General features: G+C 38.5%; 1 protein-coding gene across 3 annotated transcripts in view; it reads left to right on the forward strand.

The window, feature by feature from the left end:
* The window catches only part of TANC2 (tetratricopeptide repeat, ankyrin repeat and coiled-coil containing 2), a 325633-nt gene that overhangs the window by 58722 nt on the left and 243403 nt on the right, over positions 1-23508 (forward strand). For all 3 annotated transcript variants that reach the window (XM_068977288.1, XM_068977289.1, XM_068977290.1), the window contains exon 2: positions 4151-4222. In XM_068977288.1, the coding sequence (XP_068833389.1) occupies positions 4151-4222 (72 nt within the window). The remainder of the gene's footprint in view (positions 1-4150; positions 4223-23508) is intronic.

Genomic DNA, 23508 nt, shown 5'->3' on the forward strand with positions numbered 1-23508 from the left:
TTAAAATACTGTAGATCATTACAGTCTTGCTATTTTGGATAATGGAGTCATTGATTGCATAAGCATACCACAAACACTTTTAAAGAGCTTGAACTTTTTTTCTACACCATCTTGGGTCAATGGTGAGTTTATTATTTTAAAAAAATCTTTAACTATTACTTTTACCTAAGAGTTAATCTCAACACTTAGGACTAGCCTCCTCTGGGGTAAGACATGGTTAAGATTTCAGTCTTAGAGGAATGAATTGCTTAAATTTACTGCCATGGTTTTCAGATTTAATTTTTAAAATTCAGGCAATTTAAACATTTTAGATTCTGATGGTATCAAAATTGATGACTTTTTGTCTTGCCATTGGCTGGATGACTCAAAACTGTCTTAAACCAAGGAGAGCCAACCAATCCATTCTGAAGGAGATCAGCCCTGGGATTTCTTTGGAAGGAATGATGCTAAGGCTGAAACTCCAGTACTTTGGCACCTCATGCAAAGAGCTGACTCATCAGAAAAGACTCTGATACTGGGAGGAATTGGGGGCAGGAGGAGAAGGGGACGACAGAGGATGAGATGGCTGGATGGCATCACTGACTCGATGGATGTGAGTCTGAGTGAACTCCGGGAGTTGGTGATGGACAGGGAGGCCTGGTGTGCTGCGATTCATGGGGTTGCAAACAGTCGAACACGACTGAGCAACTGAACTGAACTGAATTGTCAGTATTTTTCCTGTAGGTTGTTTTATTGATACCCCAACATTCTGCAGATTGTGCAAATTTAATACTATTTGAAGTCTTGTTTTTTATTTCTTTTTCTCCTTTTATTCTTTAGAAAGACAGTGCTGGTAGGGGGAAATGTCTGTATTTTAGTCATATTATTTATCACACACTTGAAGGGCATGTTTTGATGTTAAAACAGAATGTGCTGTGTATAATGTAATTTTATCCACATGGAAAAATGAAAATTTAAGACATGCCTGAATATGAGTGTTACTCATTGTAATTTATTCCAAAGTGAAAGAGAAGAAATAAATTTGCATTAAAAATTAGATAATAACTAGTCAGGAAAATTGACTAGGAGTATACTTACACATCCTGATACAAGATGCCACAGATTTCTGGTACAGTTGTATCTTTTCATAAAATGAACCATAATTTCATAGTAATTTAGAACTCCATAATACTTTCTTTTTTCCTTTATCTGTTGAGAGACCTGGGTTGGTTGTTTGACCTGTAGAATTTCCCACAGTTGGTATTTTGTTGATTATATACTCAAGAACAGTCCAACCTTTTTTTTTTTTTCTTTTCTGTTCTTCAGTTTTCCTGAAAAGTGACAGCTAGATCTAGAGGTTTGACCAGACCCAGGTTTGATTCCTTTGGCAAAACTGTGTTGTGTTTCTATCATCAGGAGGTATATCATGTCCAGTTTTGTTTCTTTTCTCTTTTTTGACATTATTAGCCACCGTTGCTCAATGCCTACAGAGATATTAATTAATTTCAAGTTGTGAAATAGTGGTGTTTTATCTTGTTTCCCACTTATTACCTGGAATAATTTTAAAGAGAGCTCTTTCTTATATACTTTTTGGCTACTAGTACAGTTCATATAGGAAATGTGAGATGAATTGCTAATTCTTTCATTTCCCCAGTTTTCAAGATAATGAACTAGATCCCTCTCAACCTCAGAAAGTGACCAGTTAGTGTGGTGGTGCTATGGGGTTTTAATTTTTCTCCTTTTTTCTCTTTTTTCAGTGTCATTATGATCTACTACCCTTAGTTCGTTAGTTCTTTGGTAGAGCTAGGAAGAGGTCCATGGGATGATAATACTCCCTGAGTTCTTGCACATTGATAAGCTATTTCACTCAGTCTTTCTGATATGACCTCAATTCTACATTGTTTTTGATAGTGTCTTTACTGTTGCATATCTCAGGGTGATCCAAGTTCAACTAGTACATTTCCTTTGATAAGCCAGCTAGTTCTTTAAAAAGTTCTGATTTCTTTTAATGGAGAATGGCATTTTAGGATCACAGCCTGGGCCCTAGGGTTGGACATCACTACGTAATCAGTCAAGATGCTAGATATTTTAAATGGACCCAGCTAAGACATATGTGTGACTCTTAAGATTGTACTAACGTTTGTAATATAGATTCAATACTATAGAGTTTTTGTTTAACTTCTGTGTAATTATATCTATAGTTCCTTTCTTCCATACTGAGAATTCTGGTTCTCAAGGGGACGACGTCAGAGTATCCCATAGGTATTCATTGCTTTATCCCTCTTTTTTAAATACAGTGGTCTCACAACTTTACCACTACCAATGTTGATTACTGAAATCAGTTATTTTCTGTTTGTTTATTCTTCCTCCATTTGTTTTGGTTGTGCTGTATCTTCATGGTCAGATTTTATAGCTATTACATACTATAAGACCCTAATTTAGTGTTAATTCTACAGTCAGTCCTATGTTTATTGCTCATCGCCAGTCCTTATTTAATGTCTCTCTAGTCACTTTGATTGCCTCAAATGAGTTCTCTTTTAGAGCTAGGAAGAGTCCCATGGGAACAATATTCCCTGAGTTCTTGCATGTCAGTAATAGTTTTTCTTTCCCCTTTATACTTAAAGGTAAGTTTTACTCATTGTAAAGCCTGTGACTCAAACTTTCTTTGTGTTTCAAATATGTTATCCCATTTTTTTCTATTGTTTTCCCTTATTTATCATGTGATGCCTAAATACTCAAAGGATTTTTTTCCCCTTTTTTCTTTAAAGTCTAGTAATTTTAGTAGAAAATGTCCTGGTCCATTGATCTAACTTGATTAAGCAGTACACAAGGTGCTCTTCAAATATGTAGTTTCACATATGAAAGTGTAAGTGCTACTCATTCAGTCATGTCCAACTCTTTGCGACCCCATGGACTATAGCTCCAGGCTCCTCTGTCCATGGAATTCTCCAGGCAAGAATACTGAAATAGGTAGCTATTCCCTTCTCCAGAGGATCTCCCTGACCCAGAATCAAACCCAGGTCTCCTGCACTGCAGGCAGATTCTTTACCATCTGAGCCACCAGATATAATAGTTTCAAATGTATATGTATGTACATGTGTATATATAAATGTACTTATACATGTAACTCTATATATTACATATACGTAGCCACTTTTTTCCCTCTGAAAAGCTTTCTTGAGTTACAGTTTTTTAGTATTGGTTCTGTCCTCTCACTTTGGTTTTATTCCTTAGGGACTTCTATTTTTATCCTTGTACTAGATCTTTTTTGCCTATCTCCAATATGTATCCCCTTTTTGCAAATCCTTTTTAATCTATTTCTTCTTTTAAAAAAATTTATTTAAGATTTTCTTCCATCTTACTTTGTATTTCTTTTTAAGACCTTTTGTATTTATTTGCTCTTGTATTTCTTATACTTCAGACTTCATTATTGACATGATTTTTGTTTGATTTCTAATTCTTTCTTGGTTTCTGCCTTGTCATTTCTGAGTTTTTCGATTCTGATTTGTATTGCTCTTTCATGTATTATACAATTTTCCTATGATCTCTCATAAAACATGTAATTTTTATTATAGTAAAACATATAGCCCTAAGGATTATTTGACGTACCATAGATAAATAAGCAGCTATAATTAACTTAGACATTGCTTTAAATCAAGGCTTTTAAACTGAAATTCTGTGAATGAATTTCAGAGTAGACGACATTGCCTCATTATACACAAAGAAGAGTGTGTATGTTTGGTCGTGGTTTAGTTGCTGAGTTGTGTCTGACTCTTGCTACCCCATGGACTGTGGCCCACCAGGCTCCTCTGTGCATGGGATTTTTCAGGCAAGAATACTGGAGTGAGTTTCCATTTCCTTCTAAAGGGGATCTCTCGGCCCGGGACTGAACCCAGGTCTCCTGCATTGCAGGTGGATCCTTTTACTGACTGAGCCACCAGGGAAGCCCTGTGTATATGTTTGGGGGTTGAGAAAGAATGCACTCACTTTCTTTAGACTTTCAGATGAGGGTGTAAACCATCCCCAGAAAAATAAGGGTAAGAACCTTTGGTTTGTGTATGATAAGAAAACAAATGATAGATATAGGAATTTTAAGATAAACATATCATCAGGGCTGGTATTACATCAGTTTCACTATCTATTTGCTTATGCTCTTTCTCATTTTATTCAGATGGAGGAAGCGAGGAACCACCGGATCGAAGACAGTCAAGTGTAGACTCTCGCCAAAGCCGCTCTGGGCAAGGTAAGTTTTCATTATTAATAAATTAAAAAGGGAAGATATCACCTCTTCCTTTCCAGTACTTAATCTGAGGACTGAGGTTTTCACTGGGTCTAATTTAGATATTCTCATTTTTCATTTAGGAGTTTAAATGTTATAATCTAATTGGTTCTAGATGATAATCATTTATTCAAGATTAAAGAAAATGAAAAATGGTCAATTTTTTTAAATGATATTAAAGTTTTAAGTAATTTGGAGCACTGTGGTATATGTCTGGGTATCACTTTTGGAATATACCCAAAAGTAAATTTTTAGTGGTAGCATTTGTTGCAAGTATTATTATCCTGGCTTTTAAAAGTATTTGTCTTAAGTCTCTCAGAAGAAATAGGTTTTGTTTGTAATTGCTCTCAAAGATTAGGGTCATTTTACTTATTTTCCTTTTCTGTTTAAAATTTATTACTGTAGGCTTTTGAATAGTTTTTTTAAGTGACAACCTCAAAACTTAGGTTAAAATACTCTTTCAGATAAGCCCTCCTTAACTAACATTTAAATTTTGTGGGACTAGCACCTCCACATTCCTTTTTCTTTGTAGTACTTATCACCTTTGTTTTCTCCATCTAAAACTAGAATGAATGTTCCATGATTTCAGAGATTTTTGGTTTTCTTTATTCACTGTTGTATTTCCCAGGCCAAGATTAAGTACCTGGTAGATAGTAGTTACTAAATAAATAGTGTTGGGTGAGTGAAGTCATTTCCAAGAGAATGAGAGTTGGAACCCAAACCAGATGAATATATTATAAGAGTTTAGTTTTTAGAGAGTCTTTATTTACAAACAAAATAAAGCCTTAGATATACAAATGTGAGGTGTTTTAATCCTGTAGAAACTGGTTCATTTATTCTATAATCCTTCTCTTTTTGCCCAACTTTGCTCTTCCCAACTTTTAGAAAGTACTGTTTTTACTAAAGCTGTTTGCTGCAGAATAAAAAGAGGAATAATATATGCAGATTGATTTGGAATTTTTAACCTACACTAGTACTTAATCATTCTTAATATGCATGTATTATAAATACATTAGAAACATCCTATTTTCACTTTTTTCCCTTATCATAAGTATTTAGATACAAAAAAAGAAATTAAGAGAAAAAGATGAATTGTAATATAAAAGAAAATCAAACAGATTATATACCTTAAACTTAAATAACGCTTTGTGTCAGTGATATCTCAGTAAACCTTAGGGCAGTGAGAAATAAAATGAGCTTGTGTATATAAAATCCTTGTTGGGCTACACCCCACAGGTCTGCACGCCTGTACTTGCCCAGCCTCAAGACAGAAAAAAGAGCCCAGACAGCAACAGAGGCATCAGTGATTTAATGGATAGGAGACTCTTACACATCTGAAGCATGGTCCTGTGTGTGGCACAGCAGGCAGGACATGGCAGCACTCTTTACTGCTGGGAGAGGATGGAGTGGGTTGAAGTGTTTACCACATATAGGGGGAATTGACTTTCAGTTCAGTTCAGTTGCTCAGTTGTGTACAATTCTTTGTAACCTCATGAATTGCATGCCAGGCCTCCCTGTCCATCATCAACTCCCGGAGATCACCCAAACACACGTGCATCAAGTCAGTGATGCCATCCAGCCATCTCATCCTCTGTTGTCCCCTTCTCCTCCTGCCCCCAATCCCTCCAGGCATCAGAGTCTTTTCCAATGGACCAACTCTTCGCATGAGGTGACCAAAGTATTGGAGTTTCAGCCTCAGCATCAGTCCTTCCAGTGAACACCCAAGACTGGTCTCCTTTAGGATGGACTGGTTGGAACTCCTTGCAGTCCAAGGGACTCGCAAAAGTCTTCTCCAGCACCACAGTTCAAAAGCATCAATTCTTTGGCGCTCAGCTTTATTCACAGTCCAACTCTCACATCCATACATGACCACTGGAAAAACCATAGCCTTGACTAGACAGACCTTTGTGGGCAAAGTAATGTCTCTGCTTTTTAATATGCTATCTAGGTTGCTCATAACTTTCCTTCCAAGGAGTAAGCATCTTTTAATTTCATGGCTGCAGTCACCATATGCAGTGATTTTAGAGCCCCCCAAAATAAAGTCTGACACTGTTTCCACTGTTTCCCCATCTGTTTCCCATGAAGTGATGGGACCAGATGCCATGATCTTCATTTTCCGAATGTTGAGCTTTAAGCCAACTTTTTCACTCTCTGCTTTCACTTTCATCAAGAGGCTCGCTCTTTAGTTCTTCTTCACTTTCTGCCATAAGGGTAGTGTCATCTGCATATCTGAGGTTATTAATATTTCTCCCAGCAATCTTGATTCCAGCTTGTGCTTCTTCCAGCCCAGCGTTTCTCATCATGTACTCTGCATATAAGTTAAATAAGCAGGGTGACAATACACAGCCTTGATGTACTCCTTTTCCTATTTGGAACAAGTCTGTTGTTCCATGTCCAGTTCTAACTGTTGCTTCCTGACCTGCATATAGGTTTCTTAAGAGGCAGGTCAGGTGGTCTGGTATTTCCATCTCTTTCAGCATTTTCCACAGTTTATTGTGATTCACATAGTCAAAGGCTTTGGCATAATCAATAAAGCAGAAATAGATGTTTTTCTGGAACTCTCTTGGTTTTTCGATGATCCAGTGGATGTTGGCAATTTGATCTCTGGCTCCTCTGCCTTTTCTAAAACCAGCTTGAACATCTGTAAGTTCACGGTTCACGTATTGCTGAGGCCTGGCTTGGAAAATTTTGAGCATTACTGTACTAGCATGTGAGGTGAGTGCAGTTGTGAGGTAGTTTGAACATTCTTTGGCATTGCCTTTCTTTGGGATTGGAATGAAAACGGACCTTTTCCAGTCCTGTGGCCACTGCTGAGTTTTCCAAATTTGCTGGCATAATGAGTGCAGCACTTTCACAGCATCGTCTTTCAGGATTTGAAATAGCTCAACTGGAATTCCATCACCTCCACTAGCTTTGTTCATAGTGATGCTTTATAAGGCCCACTTGACTTCACATTCCAGGATGTCTGGCTCTAGATGAGTGATCACACCATCATGATTATCTGTACAGTTCTTCTGTGTATTCTTGCCACCTCTTCTTAATATCTTCTGCTTCTGGTAGGTCCATACCATTTCTGTCCTTTATCGAGCCCATCTTTGCGTGAAATGTTCCCTTGGTATCTCTAATTTTCTTGAAGAGATCTCTAGTCTTTCCCATTCTGTTGTTTTCCTCTATTTCTTTGCATTGCTCCCTGAAGAAGGCTTTCTTATCTCTCCTTGCTATTCTTTGGAACTCTGCTTTCAGATGCTTATATCTTTCCTTTTCTCCTTTGCTCTTCACTTTTCTTCTTTTCACATCTATCTGTAAGGCCTCCTCAGACAGCCATTTTGCTTTTTTCATTTCTTTTCCACGGGGATGGTCTGTCTTTGATCCCTGCCTCCTGTACAGTGTCATGAACCTCCATCCATAGTTCATCAGGCACTCTATCAGATATAGTTCCTTAAATCTATTTCTCACTTCCACTGTATAGTCATAAGGGATTTGATTTAGGTCATACCTGAATGGTCTAGTGGTTTTCCCTACTTTCTTCAATTTCAATCTGAATTTGGCAATAAGGAGTTCACGATCTGAGCCACAGTCAGCTCCCAGTCTTGTTTTTGCTGACTGTATAGAGCTTCTCCATCTTTGGCTGCAAAGAGTATAATCAGTCTGATTTCGGTGTTGACCGTCTGGTGATGTCCATGTGTAGAGTCTTCTCTTGTGTTGTTGGAAGAGGGTGTTTCCTGTGACCAGTGCTGAACTTAATAACAACAAAATCAGTGATTTTCATGATCTTAGCACAGCTGCCTGATCTTACTTTATTCAAATGATGGAAATGGAAGTACAAAGCCATTTATAATGACTTGGGATGAATAAGAATCCATATTCCCAATAGTAAAGAGATAGGATGGATACATACTTCTACTTTTGCTCCTTCCAGAAACCTATTAAAAGATCAGTAAAGGGGAATTAGAGAGGAGACAGCATCAACACAATTTTAGAAACTAGAGAGTATATGAATAATTGAAGAGTAAAACGTTAAGCTCAGTAGCAGAGAAAATGAAGAAAATAATCCAGCTTATCCTCCAAAAGACAGAAAGTTCAAGAATGGCAGCAGGTAGAAGTGAAAGGAGGATTGGTTGAAGGTTGAAGAAGCCTTTGGACCCTGGGATGTCTTCCTCAAAATAAGCTAGCCAATCAGCTGGACAAGTGCCCAGCTCTTCACCTGTAACCTTAGCAAAGTCCAGAAACTTACTCTTTGGAGAGGGCAAAAATAGAGACTCTAGGACAGAAGACAGCATAGTGGACGGCAAGAACCCCATACTGAAGATCACCCTTTTAGTCCTCTTAATTATGAGAGCTAATCAAGGATTACTAGATATTTGAGGAAACCCTGTAGCGTATGAAAAATAGAGATTAAAATGTATAAGGTAGAAAAGCCTGGAGAAGACAAATCTTTTGCAGAGGAAAATATTAGAACCATTATTAACATCCTCAGGGAAATAAGAGAAAACAATACAGCCATGAAATAGGAAGGAGTTTTCTATAAAAGAGCAGTACTCTGATTTTTAAAAGAGGCTCTCAGACATTAAAATTTTGATTTCAGAGATTTAAAAGCTTTGCAGAAGTACTTAGAAAATTAATAATGAAGAAATCTGGTAAAAAGTTGAGCAGAAGGACAGAGGTTATAGAAGAGAAGTGAGAAATATGAAGAAATTTACAGGAGCTGTCCAGGAATTTCAATATTCAAATAATAGTAGTTTCCAGAAGAAATAGAGGAAATGAGGAAGAAATCATCAGGATGATTTAAAAAACATTTTCTTGAGTTAAAGAACATGAAGTTGAAAAGGCTTATTGACTGCTCAGTACAATGGATGTATATAAACACAAACTAAGACACATCAGGGTGAAATTTCAAATCACTGGACCAAACAGATCTTTCCATGCTTCCAGAGAGGAGAAAAATTTGTTAACTAAAGGAACAGGAATCAACTGGCTCTGGACTTCTTTGTGGTAACTTTAGAAACTAAACAAGCAATGGCGCATCACCTTCAAAATTCTGAAGGAAAGTAATTTCAACCTCATTTTATTTCATATGCCCTGAAACTATTAATCAGATATATGAGTGAAATTACAATGTTTTAAGACATGTAATTTTTTTTTTTTTTTTTTTTTTGGTTTGTTTGCCTGCCTTGTACCTTTCTTAGAAATCTCTTGGAGGGTGTGATCCATCAAAATGATAAAGTCAGAAAAATTAAAAAAAAGAACGATGACAGGAAATAGAACATTTAACAGAAGAGAAAGGTAAAGGAATCTTCCACATAGAATGACAAAACAGGGTTGAAGGGCAAACAGACCAGATTGGAGTAGGTTAGAAGCTTCCAGAAGAGTCATTCTCAGGAATGAGATTGTTAGAAATCTGATGCCTTTAATTATCTTTAGGAAAGTTGTAAGTAATTGATGAAAGACTCAGGGTTGAATTGGTGGTAAATAAATAAAGTAGTAAGTGAAAAAAATTCTAAACACAAGTAAAAAAATAAATAATGTGTAGGAAAGGAGATATTAGAATAAGTTCTCAGTCCTTAGGGTAGTGTCTAGAGTAGCTGATGTTCATGTCAGTCACTTCCAATGGTAAACCTCATCAGTTTACCCCAGTGTGATACAGACATTTTTATTTGATTTGGACCGTTATGGTTAAGGGCTTCGCTGGTGGTTCAGATAGTGAAGAATCTGCCTGCAATGCAGGAGACCCAGGTTTGATCCCTGGGTCAGGAAGATCCCCTGGAGTATGAAATGGCAATCCATTCTAGCATTCTTGCCTAGAGAATTCCATGGACAGAGGAGCCTGGTAGGCTATAGTCCATGGGGTTGCAAAGAGTCGAACACAACTGAATGATTAACACTTAGCAAATTATAGTTGGGAAGTAGTGCTTTAAAGCAGGGTGAGCAAATCTGGCCTGTGTTGCCTGTATTTGTACAGTTGGCAAGTTTAATTTGCTAAGCCAGTTTTAATTATTTTTGTGTCTGTGTTCCTGTGGGATATTGGCCTTTAATTTTCCTGTCTTAGGATGTCTTTGTCTGATTTTTGTATCAGGGTACTCCTGGTTTCATAGAGTAAGTTGAAAGTTGAAAGATAATTCTCCTTCAATTTCCTGGAGTATATTTTACAGAATTGATATTACTTCATCCATAAATGTTTAATAGAATTTTCCACGGAAACCATCTGGTTTTAGAATTTTCTTTGTGGGAAAATTTTAAGACATAAATTAAGTTTCTTTAATAAATATAGGACTATTCAGATTATCTGTTTTTTCTTGACTATCCTTTTAACAGCATGGCATTTGTAGTGGTGCCACCTCTTTCATTCCTGATATGGATGATTTTGAGTATTCTTTCTCTTTGTCCTGGTCATTCTAGATGGAGATATGTCAATTCTGTTGATCTTAGAGGGTCAGTTTCAGTTTTCCTTCATTTTCTGTATTGTTTTCCTGTTTTCTTTTTAATTGGTTTCTGCTTTGTTGTTGCTATTGTTCAGTCACTAAGCCGTGTCTGACTCTGAGACCCTATTGACTGCAGCACACCTGGCTCCCCTTTCCTCCACTATCTCCCAGAGTTTGCTCAAAGTCACATCCATTGAGGCAGTGATGCTGTCGAACCATCTCATCCTCTGTTGCTCCCATTTTCTAGTGCCTTCAACCTTTCCCAGCATCAGGGTCTTTTCCAATGAGTCACCTTTTCACATCAGGTGCCCAAAGTATTAGAGCTTCGACTTTAGCATCAGTCCTTCCAGTGAATATTTGGGGTTGATTTCCTTTAGTATTGACTGGTTTGATTTCCTTGTAGTCCAATGGACTCTCAAGAGTCTTCTCCAGCACCACAGTTCAAAAGCAGCAATTTTTCGGTGCTTAGCTTTCTTTATGGTTCAACTCTCTCACATCTGTACATGATGCTGGAAAGACTGCCGTAGCTTTGACTATATTCACCTTTGTCAGCAGAGTAATGTCTCTGCTTGTTAATACACTGTCTAGATTTGTCATAGCTTTTCTTCCAAGTAGCAGTGTCTTTTAATTTCGTGGCTGCAGCCACCCTCCACAGTAACTTTGGAGCCCAAGAAAATAAAGTCTGTCACTGTTTCCACTTTTTCCACTTCTGTTTGCCGTGAAGTGATGTAACCAGATGCCGTGATCTTTTTTTTTTTTTTAATGTTGAGTTTTAAGCCAACTTTTTCACTCTCCTCTTTCACCCTCATCAAGAAGCTCTATAGTTTCTTCACTTTCTGCCATTGGAGTGATATCTTTCGCATATCTGAAGTTGTTGATTTCTCCCAGCAATCTTGATTTCAGCTTGTGATTCATCCATCCTGACATTTTGCATGAATGTACTCTGCATATAAGTTAAACAAGCAAGGTGACAATAAACACAGCCTTGTCATACTCCTTTCCCAATTTTAAAACAGTCTGTTGTTTCAAAGAATGTTCAAATGACCATATAAAATGAGTTGCACTCATTTCACATGCTAGTAAGGTTATGCTCAAAATCCTTCAAACTAGGCTTCAGCAGTATGTGAACTGAGAACTTCTAGATGTACCAGCTGGGTTTAGAAAAGGCAAGGGACCAGAGATCAAATTGCCAACATTTGTTGGATCATAGAAGTTGGGAATTCCAGAAAAACATTTAGTTTTGCTTTATTGACTATGCTAAAGCCTTTGTGTGGATCATGATAAACTGTGGAACATTCTTAAGATGGGAATACCAGACCATCTTAGCTATCTCCTGAGAAACCTGTATGCAGCTCAAGAAGTAGCAGAACCAGAAATGAAACAATTGACTGGTTCAAAATTTGGAAAGGTTTGTGCTTTGCTCTTTATTATTTCCTTTCTTCTTCCTGCTTTGGGTTTAATTTTCTCTTCTTTTTCTAGTTTCTTAAGGTAAAAACTAAGATTGCTGATACTGGAGCTTTTATTTTCTAATACAGAAATTTTAGTGCTATGAATTTCCCTCTGTGTATTGATTTAGCTGCATTTCACAGACTTTCATGAATAATGCTTTTATTTTCTTTTATTTCAAAATACTTCCTAATTCCCCTTTTGGTTTCTTCTTTAACATGTGTGTTATTTAGAAGTGTGTTGATGAAGTTTTTCAAACATTTGAGAATTTTTAGATATTTTCCTCATATTAATTTCTAGTTTAATTTTGCTATGGTCAAGAAATATGCATCCTATGAGTTAAGTCACATTTTATTGAGACTTGTTTTATGGCCCAGGAAATTATCTATCTTAAGTGTTCTTTGTGTACTAATTAAACTTAAAAGCTTTTGCACAATGAAGAAAACTATAAGCAAGGTGAAAAGGCAGCCTTCAGAATGGGAGAAAATAATAGCAAATGAAACAACTAACGTATTATTAATCTCCAAAATATACAAGTAGCTCATGCGGCTCAATACCAGAAAAATAAATGACTCAATTAAAAAACGAGCCAAAGAATCAGCAGACATTTCTCCAAAGAAGACATACAGTTGGCTAACAAACACATGAAAAGATGCTCAACATCACTCATTATCAGAGAAATGCAAATCAAAACCTCAATGAGGTACCATCTCACACCAGTCAGAATGGCTGCCATCAAAAAGTCTACAAACAATAAATGCTGGAGAGGGTGTGGAGAAAAGGGAACCCTCTTAACACTGTTGGTGGCAATGCAAACTAGTGCAACCACTATGGAGAACAGTATGGAGATTCCTTAAAAAACTGGAAACAGAATTACCATATGACCCAGCAATCCCTCTGCTGGGCATACACACTGAGAAAACCAGAATTGAAAGAGACATGCGTACCCCAATGTTCATTGCAGTGCTGTTCACAGTAGCTAAGACATGGAAGCAACCTAGATGTCCATCAGCAGACGAATGGATAAGAAAGTTGTGGTACACAATGGAATATTACTCAGCTATAAAAAAGAATGCATTTGAGTTACTTCTAATGAGGTGAATGAAACTGGAGCCTGTTATACAGAGTGAAGTAAGGCAGAAAGAAAAACACCAATACAGTATATTAACGCATATATATGGAATTTAGAAAGATGGTGAAGACGATCCTATATGCAAGACAGCAAAAGAGACCCAGATGTAAAGAACAGACTTTTGGACTCTGTGGGAGAAGGCGAGGGTGGGATGATTTGAGAGAATAGCATTGAAACATGTATATTACCATATGTGAAATAGATGACTGGTCCAAGTTTGATGCATGAAACAGGGCACTCAAAGCCAGTGCACTAGAACAACCTGGAGGGATGGGATGGGGAGGGGATGGGACAGGGAGGGGATGGGATGGGAGGAGGGTTTGGGACAGGGCGGGGGACACCTGTATACCTGTGGCTGATTTATGTCAGTGTAAGGCAAAAACCATCACAATGTTGTGAAGTAATTAGCCTCTAATTAAAATAAATTTTTTAAAAAATGTGTATTATGTTCTTTGGAGGGGAGGTAGAAGGTGCTACAAATGTTAGTCTGGTCAAGTTAATTGATGATATTGTTCAAGTTTTCTGCATCTTTGCTGATTTTCCGTCTGCTCATTCTGTCAATTACTAGGAGAGGAATATTGAAATCTCAGACCATAAGTGTGGGTTTATCTATTTCCCCTTGCGGTTCTGTTACGTTCCTCATACCACTGATCCTTTGGTCAGAATGGATTTAAACATTCCCTACAGCTGCCATTGGCTTCTCTGATGGCTCAGTGGTAAAGAATTGACCTGCATTACAAGACACACAGGAGATGTGGGTTTGATCCCTGGGTCAGGAAGATCCCCTGGAGAAGGAAATGGTAACCCACTCCAGTATTCTTGCCTGGAAAATCCCATGGACAGAGGAGCCTGAGGGGCTACAGTCCATAGGATTACAGAGTCGGACATGACTGTAGCAACTTAGAACATGCTTTCTTCATTTTCACCTAGAACCAGAGTCCTTCCATTTTATTATATTTTGTGTTTGCCTGTCTAGAGGGTAATATTCAAAATATTTAATAATTAGTATGCTGTAAATACCAACCAACCACAACAGATGCCAGTCTGTTCAGAACAAACGTTGTTTAGTCGCTAAATCATGTCCAACTCTTCTGTGACCCCATAGACTGTAGCCCACCAGGCTTCTCTGTCCATGGATTTCCCAGGCAGGAATACTGGAATAGGTAGCCATCTCCTCCTCTAGAGAATCTTTCCAACCCAGGGATCGAACCTGCATCTCCTGCATTGGCAAGCAGATTCTTTATCACTGAACCATCACGGAAGCAACAAACATTGTCTTTAAACATCTGTTACGCCTGTAGAGGGCCAAAATGCATGATAACCTGCCCTGCCTGATTGCAGATACCGTTGCTATTTAATGTCCCTTCTGGTGACTTCCCTGGTGGTTCAGATGGTAAAGCGTCTGCCTACAATACGGGAGACCCGGGTTCAATTCCTGGGTTGGGAAGATCCCCTGGAGAAGGAAATGGCAACCTACTCCAGTTTTCTAGCCTGGAAAATCCCATGGACGCAGGAACCTGGTAGACTACAGCCCATGGGGTCACAGAGAGTCAGACACGACTGAGCGGTTTCACTTTCTTTCTATAGTTATAATGGCAGACATGTAAGATAAAGTGCCTGGTGAGGTGTCTTATCCTTTGGACATGAAGGGTCCCTCCTGTGTGTTAACTAACTAGCTTGGCCTTTGCTCTGTCCCTCAGATATAGTGGATTCTGACTCAAATGTACCCACGCTCACTGTCCTAGTTTAGGGGCAGAGACCTCTGATGTCATCTGCTGTCAAGTGTAGGAGATGGGAGATGGCGGGACTAAATCAGACTCCACCCCACTCCTTAAGATTGCTGCCCCTGGGCACTTCCTGCTCCTTGCATCTCTTGCTTTTGTGGTTAAAACAGACCTGGAAACACTCTCATCTCTCACAGTTATCCTCCTACACATACTCTGGCCTATAATTTCCCCACTACAGTTGCATCTAGTTTTTGTCTCTGGTGGATTTCTGAACATTTCTCCTCCATTATTGATTTTTTGTTTTGTTTTCTAATGCTTTAAGAGTTTATTCTTTTTTAAGATAAATTTTCTGTCATTTCCACACCACCTATATTGTTGCCATTTTCGTCTGAAATACCATCATTTCTTTACTACTGTTAGAGTGTCCTAACTTTTTATTTCTATTCTTGCCAACATATAATCTGTTGTCCATTTGATAGCTTTTACTGCTTTTGTTAAAACAAATCAAGTCATTATTTCCCCACATTTGAAAAGAAATTCTCTAGTGTCTTCCTGTCACATTCAGAATAAACTATAAAGTCTTTATCATTCCTTGTATAACCTGACGTGAGCTGCCCTTTCCCTAGTACTTTACAGCCTCCCACTCCCTTCATTATCCACTTTGTTTCATCTCCGTTGGCCTTTTTTGCTTAAACGCTTAAACGTGTTAAAGAGTGTTTTCAGGGTCTGTACATTTGTACCTTCTTGACTAAAGAACTATGGGTTTCTGCTTAGGAAAGAGTGGCCTTCTCTTTGACCTCCTAAACACTCAGCTCTAATCTTCTTCATAATTGCCACTACTGGTGTTCATTTACTTGTTCATTGTTGTCTGAGCACTTGGAAAATTAGTTTCATCTGAGCAGAGACTTTGTCTAATCCACCACTCTAGCCGTGGAACACTTGCACATAAAGGTTTTTCAGTATTTGTCGAATGAAGGAGTGCAAGAATATCTAGCAGTCAGCGCGCATGGGAAAGTATGTGGATGTACCCAGGACACATATGAATCCGATATTCACCTCTGTTACTTACGTAGCTGAGGAAGTAAAGCAGCAGTGTGAGAAATTTGTTGGATGTGTGTAGTTTGTCAGACTGTCAACTGTCTATTGATTTGTGAAATGAGGCTCTTCTTAAAATAAGACTGTAAAACTGATTGTGACAGTTTGACCCTAGTATCATCTTCTAAGATTGGGTGGTTATTTTCTGCTTTCCATTGTAGCATTTTGTATATTATTGGGTTATATTATTTACTATATTTGGTCTTATCTGTCTGTTGGATCTCTATTTTTCTTAGCAGTCTAGAAGTTCATGAATGGTAGGATCTTAGCGTCTAGCACAGTGCCAGTGTCCACATTTAGGCCATTGAATTGATGAAGGAAACTTATCAGTTCTAGGAATTCTGTTCTGTATTTTGGGAATCATGGGTTACTTCATCAGAATTGTTTTTTTGTTTTTGTAGTAGCTCCATTTTCTGAATCAAATGATTTTTCATTAGAGATTCTATACATAAGCAGACCTTACTGGTTCTAAATACTGAATAGGTACATGAGCCATTGTGATATGGTTGAAACCCAGTTTTGATTCACTTCTGCAAAGATAGCATCACGCAGGCATTAGACTCTGGTATGCAAGATGTATATTAGTATAATAATGCCTAAGATCACTCATGCTGGAAGACTGGGAAATTGTACAGTGTTTGAGTTTGTGTAATTCCCATTATTTGTAGCCAGTTTCATTTGATTATTACACATTGGTGTATCTATAGTAATAATATACTAAATTTTCAAATATGCTGTCTCCTGGTTCTTTTTCTTTCCTTGTAAATATAAAATTTGTAAAAGTGAAATGCTCATGCACTTGAAACATATACAAATTATTCTTCAGTCTGGTGACAATTATTTCTTTAGTAAACCAATAGTATTCTATAGAATGGTAAGGAAAATTGTTTCAATACTCAGTATATCATTTCTTCATCTCAGTGTAATAGTGTATCTGGCGTAGTGACATCACTCATGTACAGGATTATTTTGTTATTGTAGTACTTTCTCATTCTGATAAAAATTATTTTGCTTTCAACATAGATTGCTTTAGGAATAAAGAAAAAAATTAATAACATGTATGTGCCGAGCTCTGAACGAGGTGCCTTCACAGAATCCTCATTTAATTCGCTAATTTAATTTAATCCTCATTTAATTCTCAGAATAATGCTGTGAAGTGTGTATTATTTTCAGTAGGAAAATATTTCAGACTTTACACTAACCTACACAGAAAGTTTCAAATCAGCCTTATTGGTATCATGTATTTAGAATCTTTTCATTCTGATATTTAAAACACAAATTTGTTTGTTGGTGGTTGGATCAACAGACTTGAAAAGATCTGACCTTAAATGATAAATTTCTCCATGTGTGCTAAGTTGCTTCAGTTGTGACTGACTGTTTGCAACGCTATGGACTGTAGCCCACCAGGCTCCTCTGTCCATGGGATTCTCCAGGCAAGAATACTGGAGTGGGTTGCCATGCCTTCCTCCAGGGGATCTTCCCAACCTAGGGAATGAACCTGCGTCTCCTGCCTTGCGGGCAAGATTGTTTACCACTGAGGCACCAGGGAAGCCTGCTGAAGTGTCTCTATTTCTAGACGTATGTGTCTTCTGAGATTTAACTTCTTATTGATATTCTTTCTGTAATACTTTCTTCCAAAAAAATTAACCTTGAAATTGGCCCTCCAGTAACCAGTTTCTTATTATCTTACCAGTTTCTTATTATCTTAGGGTACTCGGGATGTGTCAGAATGTGTTTATATATATATATCAATCACACTGTATTTTTTAATGTGAGTAATAGTAATCATATTAAGTAAAAAATTATTTTTGCCAAACAATGTAGACATATAAAAATGATATGTTAGGGCTTCTTCCTCTTCCACTCCCTGGAAGTAACTAGTATTAACTATATTCAGTCTGTATCCTTCCATGTTTTCCCCTAAATTCATACTGGCACAGGCATGGATGTGTGTGTGTTTGTGTTAGTTGGAATATTTAAACATATAAAATGCAATTTTAGTTTTCGTCTCCCTCAGTTAACAGTATAGCATGGCCATCCCTCCAGGAACATCCTTAAATTCTAATTTCTTAAAATCTGTATAATCCTTTTTAGCTAAATCATAATTTATTCCACCATTTCCTCATCTATGAGTGTTCAGATTTTCAGAGTGGTTCATGGTAATTTATTTAGCAATATCTTACACACTTGGAATATGCAACCCTTAGCACATTTTGTGTCAGAACATATTAAGGATCCTAGTTAATATGGTAATTAGCCTAGTGAACACTAGAAGGCTTATAGAAGTCATTCCTTGCTTATACATATTTATGAATGAAAAAGAATAAAAGAGCAGCTAAAAAGGTTAAAATAGGTATGTTGGATATTTAGAAATATTTTCATTTAAAAATTTATCTGAATTTTTCTGGTAAGAGATAAAAATGACAAAACCTCTTTGAAAAACTTCATGAATTTTAATGAAGAGTCATGAAGAGTTGAGTAACAAAGGATGAGGAAGGAACCTACTACTGAAGCCTAGGTAAAATTATTATCTAGTAAATACACTTAGTGCTTTGTTTTGTTTGAGGACTAGGCTGGATTTAATAAGTTTTATTTTTAGTGAAAAATTCAAGCGTTGGTTCCCACAAGGGGGCAGACTAAGACAATCTGAAAACCTTGACACTATAAGCAATATTTATTTTAAATTCATAATATATTTACTAAGGAGGAAGAGGAAGTCTCTAGAGACTAGAAGTGAGTAGCGAGACAATTGACTGACCATCCTGAGAAGGGTACTGTATTGGAGGCATCCACCTGCCTCTTCCGCACTACATGTGTGAACTTTTGGTGGGTTGGACCCTCAGCTGTGGCTGTAGTCAGGTTGGCCTTGGTAAGCAGAAGTCCATATTGCAGAGCCCATGTAGAAATTGCATTCCTGCTATCATGGCCTCTTTGTTAACAAGCCCATTGGACAAAGATAGAATGGCTGATTAGAGAGACTAGCTGAGTCCTCCAAACTGGTTATCTTACGCAGGGTTATTGAGCATCTTCTCTGTAGAGTTTGCTCTTTGGTAAGCGTTCACAGGGGACATAAATTGTTTCATACTCTGTGCCCTTTCAAAGAGGTCTGTCCATATACCTTATCTCCAGAATTCGTTGTCACCAGTTCTCTAATCATTCCTTCTGAATCTCTGGATATCCAGTCATACCATTAAACACCATCCAGGAGTTGGTATACAACAGTACCTCTGTCATCTCTTCTTCCAGGCAAAATGAACAACTAGATACCCTGTTCAAACTTCTGCCCCTGGAAGGTGTTCCCTTCACCACTGTCCTTCAGGACCCAGAATCGTACAGTAGTATTTTTGTTATCTGTATGTTATCATGGAGAGCTATGAGTCAACCAGCTTACTTTTTTTTTTCCTTAGGTTGGTCATAGAGAATTCTCCATGAGATAAAATATTAATACATCCAAGTTGAGAGAAAATAAGCACTATAGCAGGAACCTTGGGCTTCTGGGCCACTTGCTTATGAAAATTACTTATGCCTTCAGAATCTGCTCAAGCCCAGTCTCCTATACAACTCTTCCTTTTGATAATGAAGTAATTCAGTACATACTCATGGCTTCCCTTGTGGCTCAGCTGGTAAAGAATCCGCCTGCAATGCAGGAGACCTGGGTTCAATCCCCGGGTTGGGAAGATCCCCTGGAGAAGGGAATGGCTACCCACTCCAGTATTCTGGCCTGGAGAATTCCATGGACTGTATACTCCATAGGGTCACAAAGAGTTGGACATGACTGAGTGACTGTACACACCCAACCATAGTGCTTTGTTGATCCAACAAAGCTTAGTTCATGATGGGCTGCCCAGGTCACATGATAACATGGTGGCCCATGTCAGTCAGTCAGTCAGTTCAGTCGCTCAGTCGTGTCCGACTCTTTGCAACCCCATGGACTGTAGCACGCCAGGCCTCCCTGTCCATCACCAACTCCAGGAATGTACCCAAACTCATCTCTATTGAGTTGGTGATGCCATCCAACCATCTCATCCTCTGTTGTCCCCTTCTCTTCCTGCCTTCAATCTTTCCCAGCATCAGAGTCTTCTCAAATGAGTCAGTCTTTGCATCAGGTGGCCAAAGTATTGGAGTTTCAAGCTTCAACATCAGTCCTTCCAATGAACACTCAGAACTGATCTCCTTTAGGATGGACTGGTTGGATCTCCTTTCAGTCCAAGGGATTCTCAAGAGTCTTCTCCAACACCACAGTTCAAAAGCAGCAATTCTTTGGTGCTCATTTTTCTTTTTCTTTTTTTTTTTCAGCTTTCTTTATAGTCCAACTCTCACATCCTTACATGATTACTGGAAAAACCATAGCCTTGACGACATGATGGACTTTTGTTGGCAAAGTAATGTCTCTGCTTTTTAATATGCTGTCTAGGTTGGTCATAACTTTCTTTCCAAGGAGTAAGCGTCCTTTAAAAAATTTCATGGCTGCAATCACCATCTGCAGTGATTTTGGAGCCCAAAAAAAGTCAGCCACTGTTTCCACTGTTTCTCCATCTATTTGCCATGAAGTGATGGGACTGGATGCCATGATCTTAGTTTTCTGAATATAGAGCTTTAAGCCAACTTTTTCACTCTCCCCTTTCACCTTCATCAAGAGACTCTTTAGTTCTTCACTTTCTGCCATAAGGGTGGAGTCATCTGCATATCTGAAGTTATTGATATTTCTCCAGGCAATCTTGATTCCAGCTTGTGTTTCCTCCAGCCCAGCGTTTCTCATGATGTACTCTGCATATAAGTTAAATAAGCAGAGTGACAATATACAGCCTTGATGTACTCCTTTTCCTATTTGGAAACAGTCTGTTTTTCCATGTCAAGTTCTAACTGTTGCTTCCTGAACACAGGTTTCTTAAGAGGCAGGTCAGGTGGTCTGGTATTGCCATCTCTTTCAGAATTTCCCACAGTTTATTGTGATCCACACAGTCAAAGGCTTTGGCATAGTCAATAAAGCAGAAATAGATGTTTTTCTGGAGCTCTCTTGCTTTTCTGATGATCCAGCATATGTTGGCAATTTGATCTCTGATTCCTCTGCCTTTTCTAAAACCAGCTTGAACATCTGGAAGTTCATGGTTCAAATATTGCTGAAGCCTGGCTTGGAGAATTTTGAGCATTACTTTACTAGCGTGTGCTGCTGCTGCTGCTGCTAAGTCGCTTCAGTCATGTCAGACTCTGTACGACCCCATAGCTGACAGCCCACCAGGCTCAGCCGTCCCTGGGATTCTCCAGGCAAGAACACTGGAGTGGGTTGCCATTTCCTTCTCCAATGCATGAAAGTGAAAAGTGAAAGTGAAGTCGCTCAGTCGTGTCCAACTCTTCATGACCCCGTGAACTGCAGCCTACCAGGCTCCTCCGTCTGTGGGATTTTCCAGGCAAGAGTACGGGAGTGGGTTGCCATTGCCTTCTCTGTACTAGCATGTGAGATGACTGCAGTTGTGCAGTAGTTTGAGCACTCTTTGGCATTGCCTTTCCTTGGGATTGGAATGAAAACTGACCTTTTCCAGTCCTGTGGCCACTGCTGAGTTTTCCAAATTTGCTGGCATATTGAGTGCAGCACTTTCATGGCATCATCTTTTAGGATTTGAAATAGCTCAACTAGAATTCCGTCACCTCCACTGGCTTTGGTCACAGTGATGCTTCCCAAGGCCTACTTGACTTCACATTCCAGGATGTCTGGCTCTAGATGAGTGATCACACCATCGTGATTATCTTGGTCGTGAAGATCTTTTTTGTATAGTTCTTCTGTGTATTCTTGCCACCTCTTCTTAATATCTTCTGTTTCTGTTAGGTCCAGACCATTTCTGTCCTTTATCAAGCCCATCTTTGCGTGAAATGTTCCCTTGGTATCTCTGATTTTCTTGAAGAGGTCTCTAGTCCTTCCCATTCTGTTGTTTTCCTCTATTTCTTTGCACTGATCTCTGAAGAAGGCTTTCTTATCTCCCCTTGCTATTCCTTGGAACTCTGTATTCAAATGGGTATATCTTTCCTTTTCTCCTTTGCTTTTCACTTCTCTTCTTTTCACAGCTATTTTTAAGGCTTCCTCAGACAGCCATTTTGCCTTTCTGCATTTCTTTTTCTTGGGGATGGTCTTGATCCCTGTCTCATGTACAGTGTCCCAAACTTCCATCTGTAATTCATCAGGCATCAGATCTAGTCCCTTAAATCTATTTCTCACTTCTGAGCAAGCATTTATTATGGCCCTGTGGTAAGCCAAAAGCTGTTTTTCACAAAACAGTAATAGTTATTTGCACAGGATGGCATAGCTTTTTTTTTTACAAAATTCTAGAGATCTGCCCAGAGTTCACCTAAAGTTGTGCAGTAACCATTGAAGAATCCCTAACTAGCACTGGTACATCAAGCACTTGGGTTATGTAACCCAAGTGGCAAAGCAGCTGTTACAGCAGCCCATAAGTGTTGCAGAGACGTCAACTGTTGTGAGCCTCCTCACATCAAACAGTCTTGGTAAATGGTTCATAGTTGCCTACCCAAAGGAGGTACAGATTGCTTCAAATTTCCAAAGAGGTCTCCTGGGCATTGTACCTCTTTCTCAGTATTAAAAGAGAGTAGGTACAACACCTTCTTCACCTTGGAAGGGATGTCTTGAATTGCTCAACACCGTAGGGCTCACAGAAAGTTTACCAGTGTGGAAGACCTGTGAATTTCTGTGCAATTTATTTCCCACCCTCTGGCATGCATGCATGTATTTTATCACAGTGTTTAGATCAGTTGCTGCCTCTTGTTCACCAAGTCTTATCAGCATGAAATTATTGAAGTAGTAGACCAGCATGGTGCCCTTATAGAATAGAAAGGCAGTTAAGGTCCCTGTGGATTAGATTATTACTAAGAGCAGGAGAATTAGTAGGTAAGCACAGTGAAAATGTATAGCTGGCCTTATAGCTGAATGCTTACTGTTTATGATGATCTCATTCTCAGGTCTGTAACTGCAAACCTTGTGCCAGGAGTATGTGGACTTTCTTTAGGAACAAAATCATACCTAAAGCAGCAGCAGCAGTGGTATTCACAACCTGAATAAGTTACAAAAATTTTTAATGCTGAATAATATCAGGTGTTTGGATGTACTATCCATTCACCTACTGAAAGGGCATCTTGGTTGCTTCCAGGTTTTGACTGTTGTTAATAAAGCTGCCATTAATATCCATGTGCAGGTTTTTGTGTTGATTTCAGTTCATTGAAATGAGTTTTCATTTCATGACTGCTGGATTGAAAGGTGAGAGTATGTTTAGTTTGTAAGAAACTGCCAAGTTGTCTTCCAAAGTAGCTGTACCATTTTTTCATTCCCACCAGCAGTGAATGAGAGATCCTGTTGCTTCACATCCTCACCAGCAATTGGTGTTGTTAGTGCTTTGGATTTTGACCATTCTAATAAGTGTGCAG

The sequence above is a fragment of the Capricornis sumatraensis genome, chromosome 8, assembly GCF_032405125.1.
Source record: "Capricornis sumatraensis isolate serow.1 chromosome 8, serow.2, whole genome shotgun sequence".
Taxonomy (NCBI): Eukaryota; Metazoa; Chordata; class Mammalia; order Artiodactyla; family Bovidae; genus Capricornis; species Capricornis sumatraensis.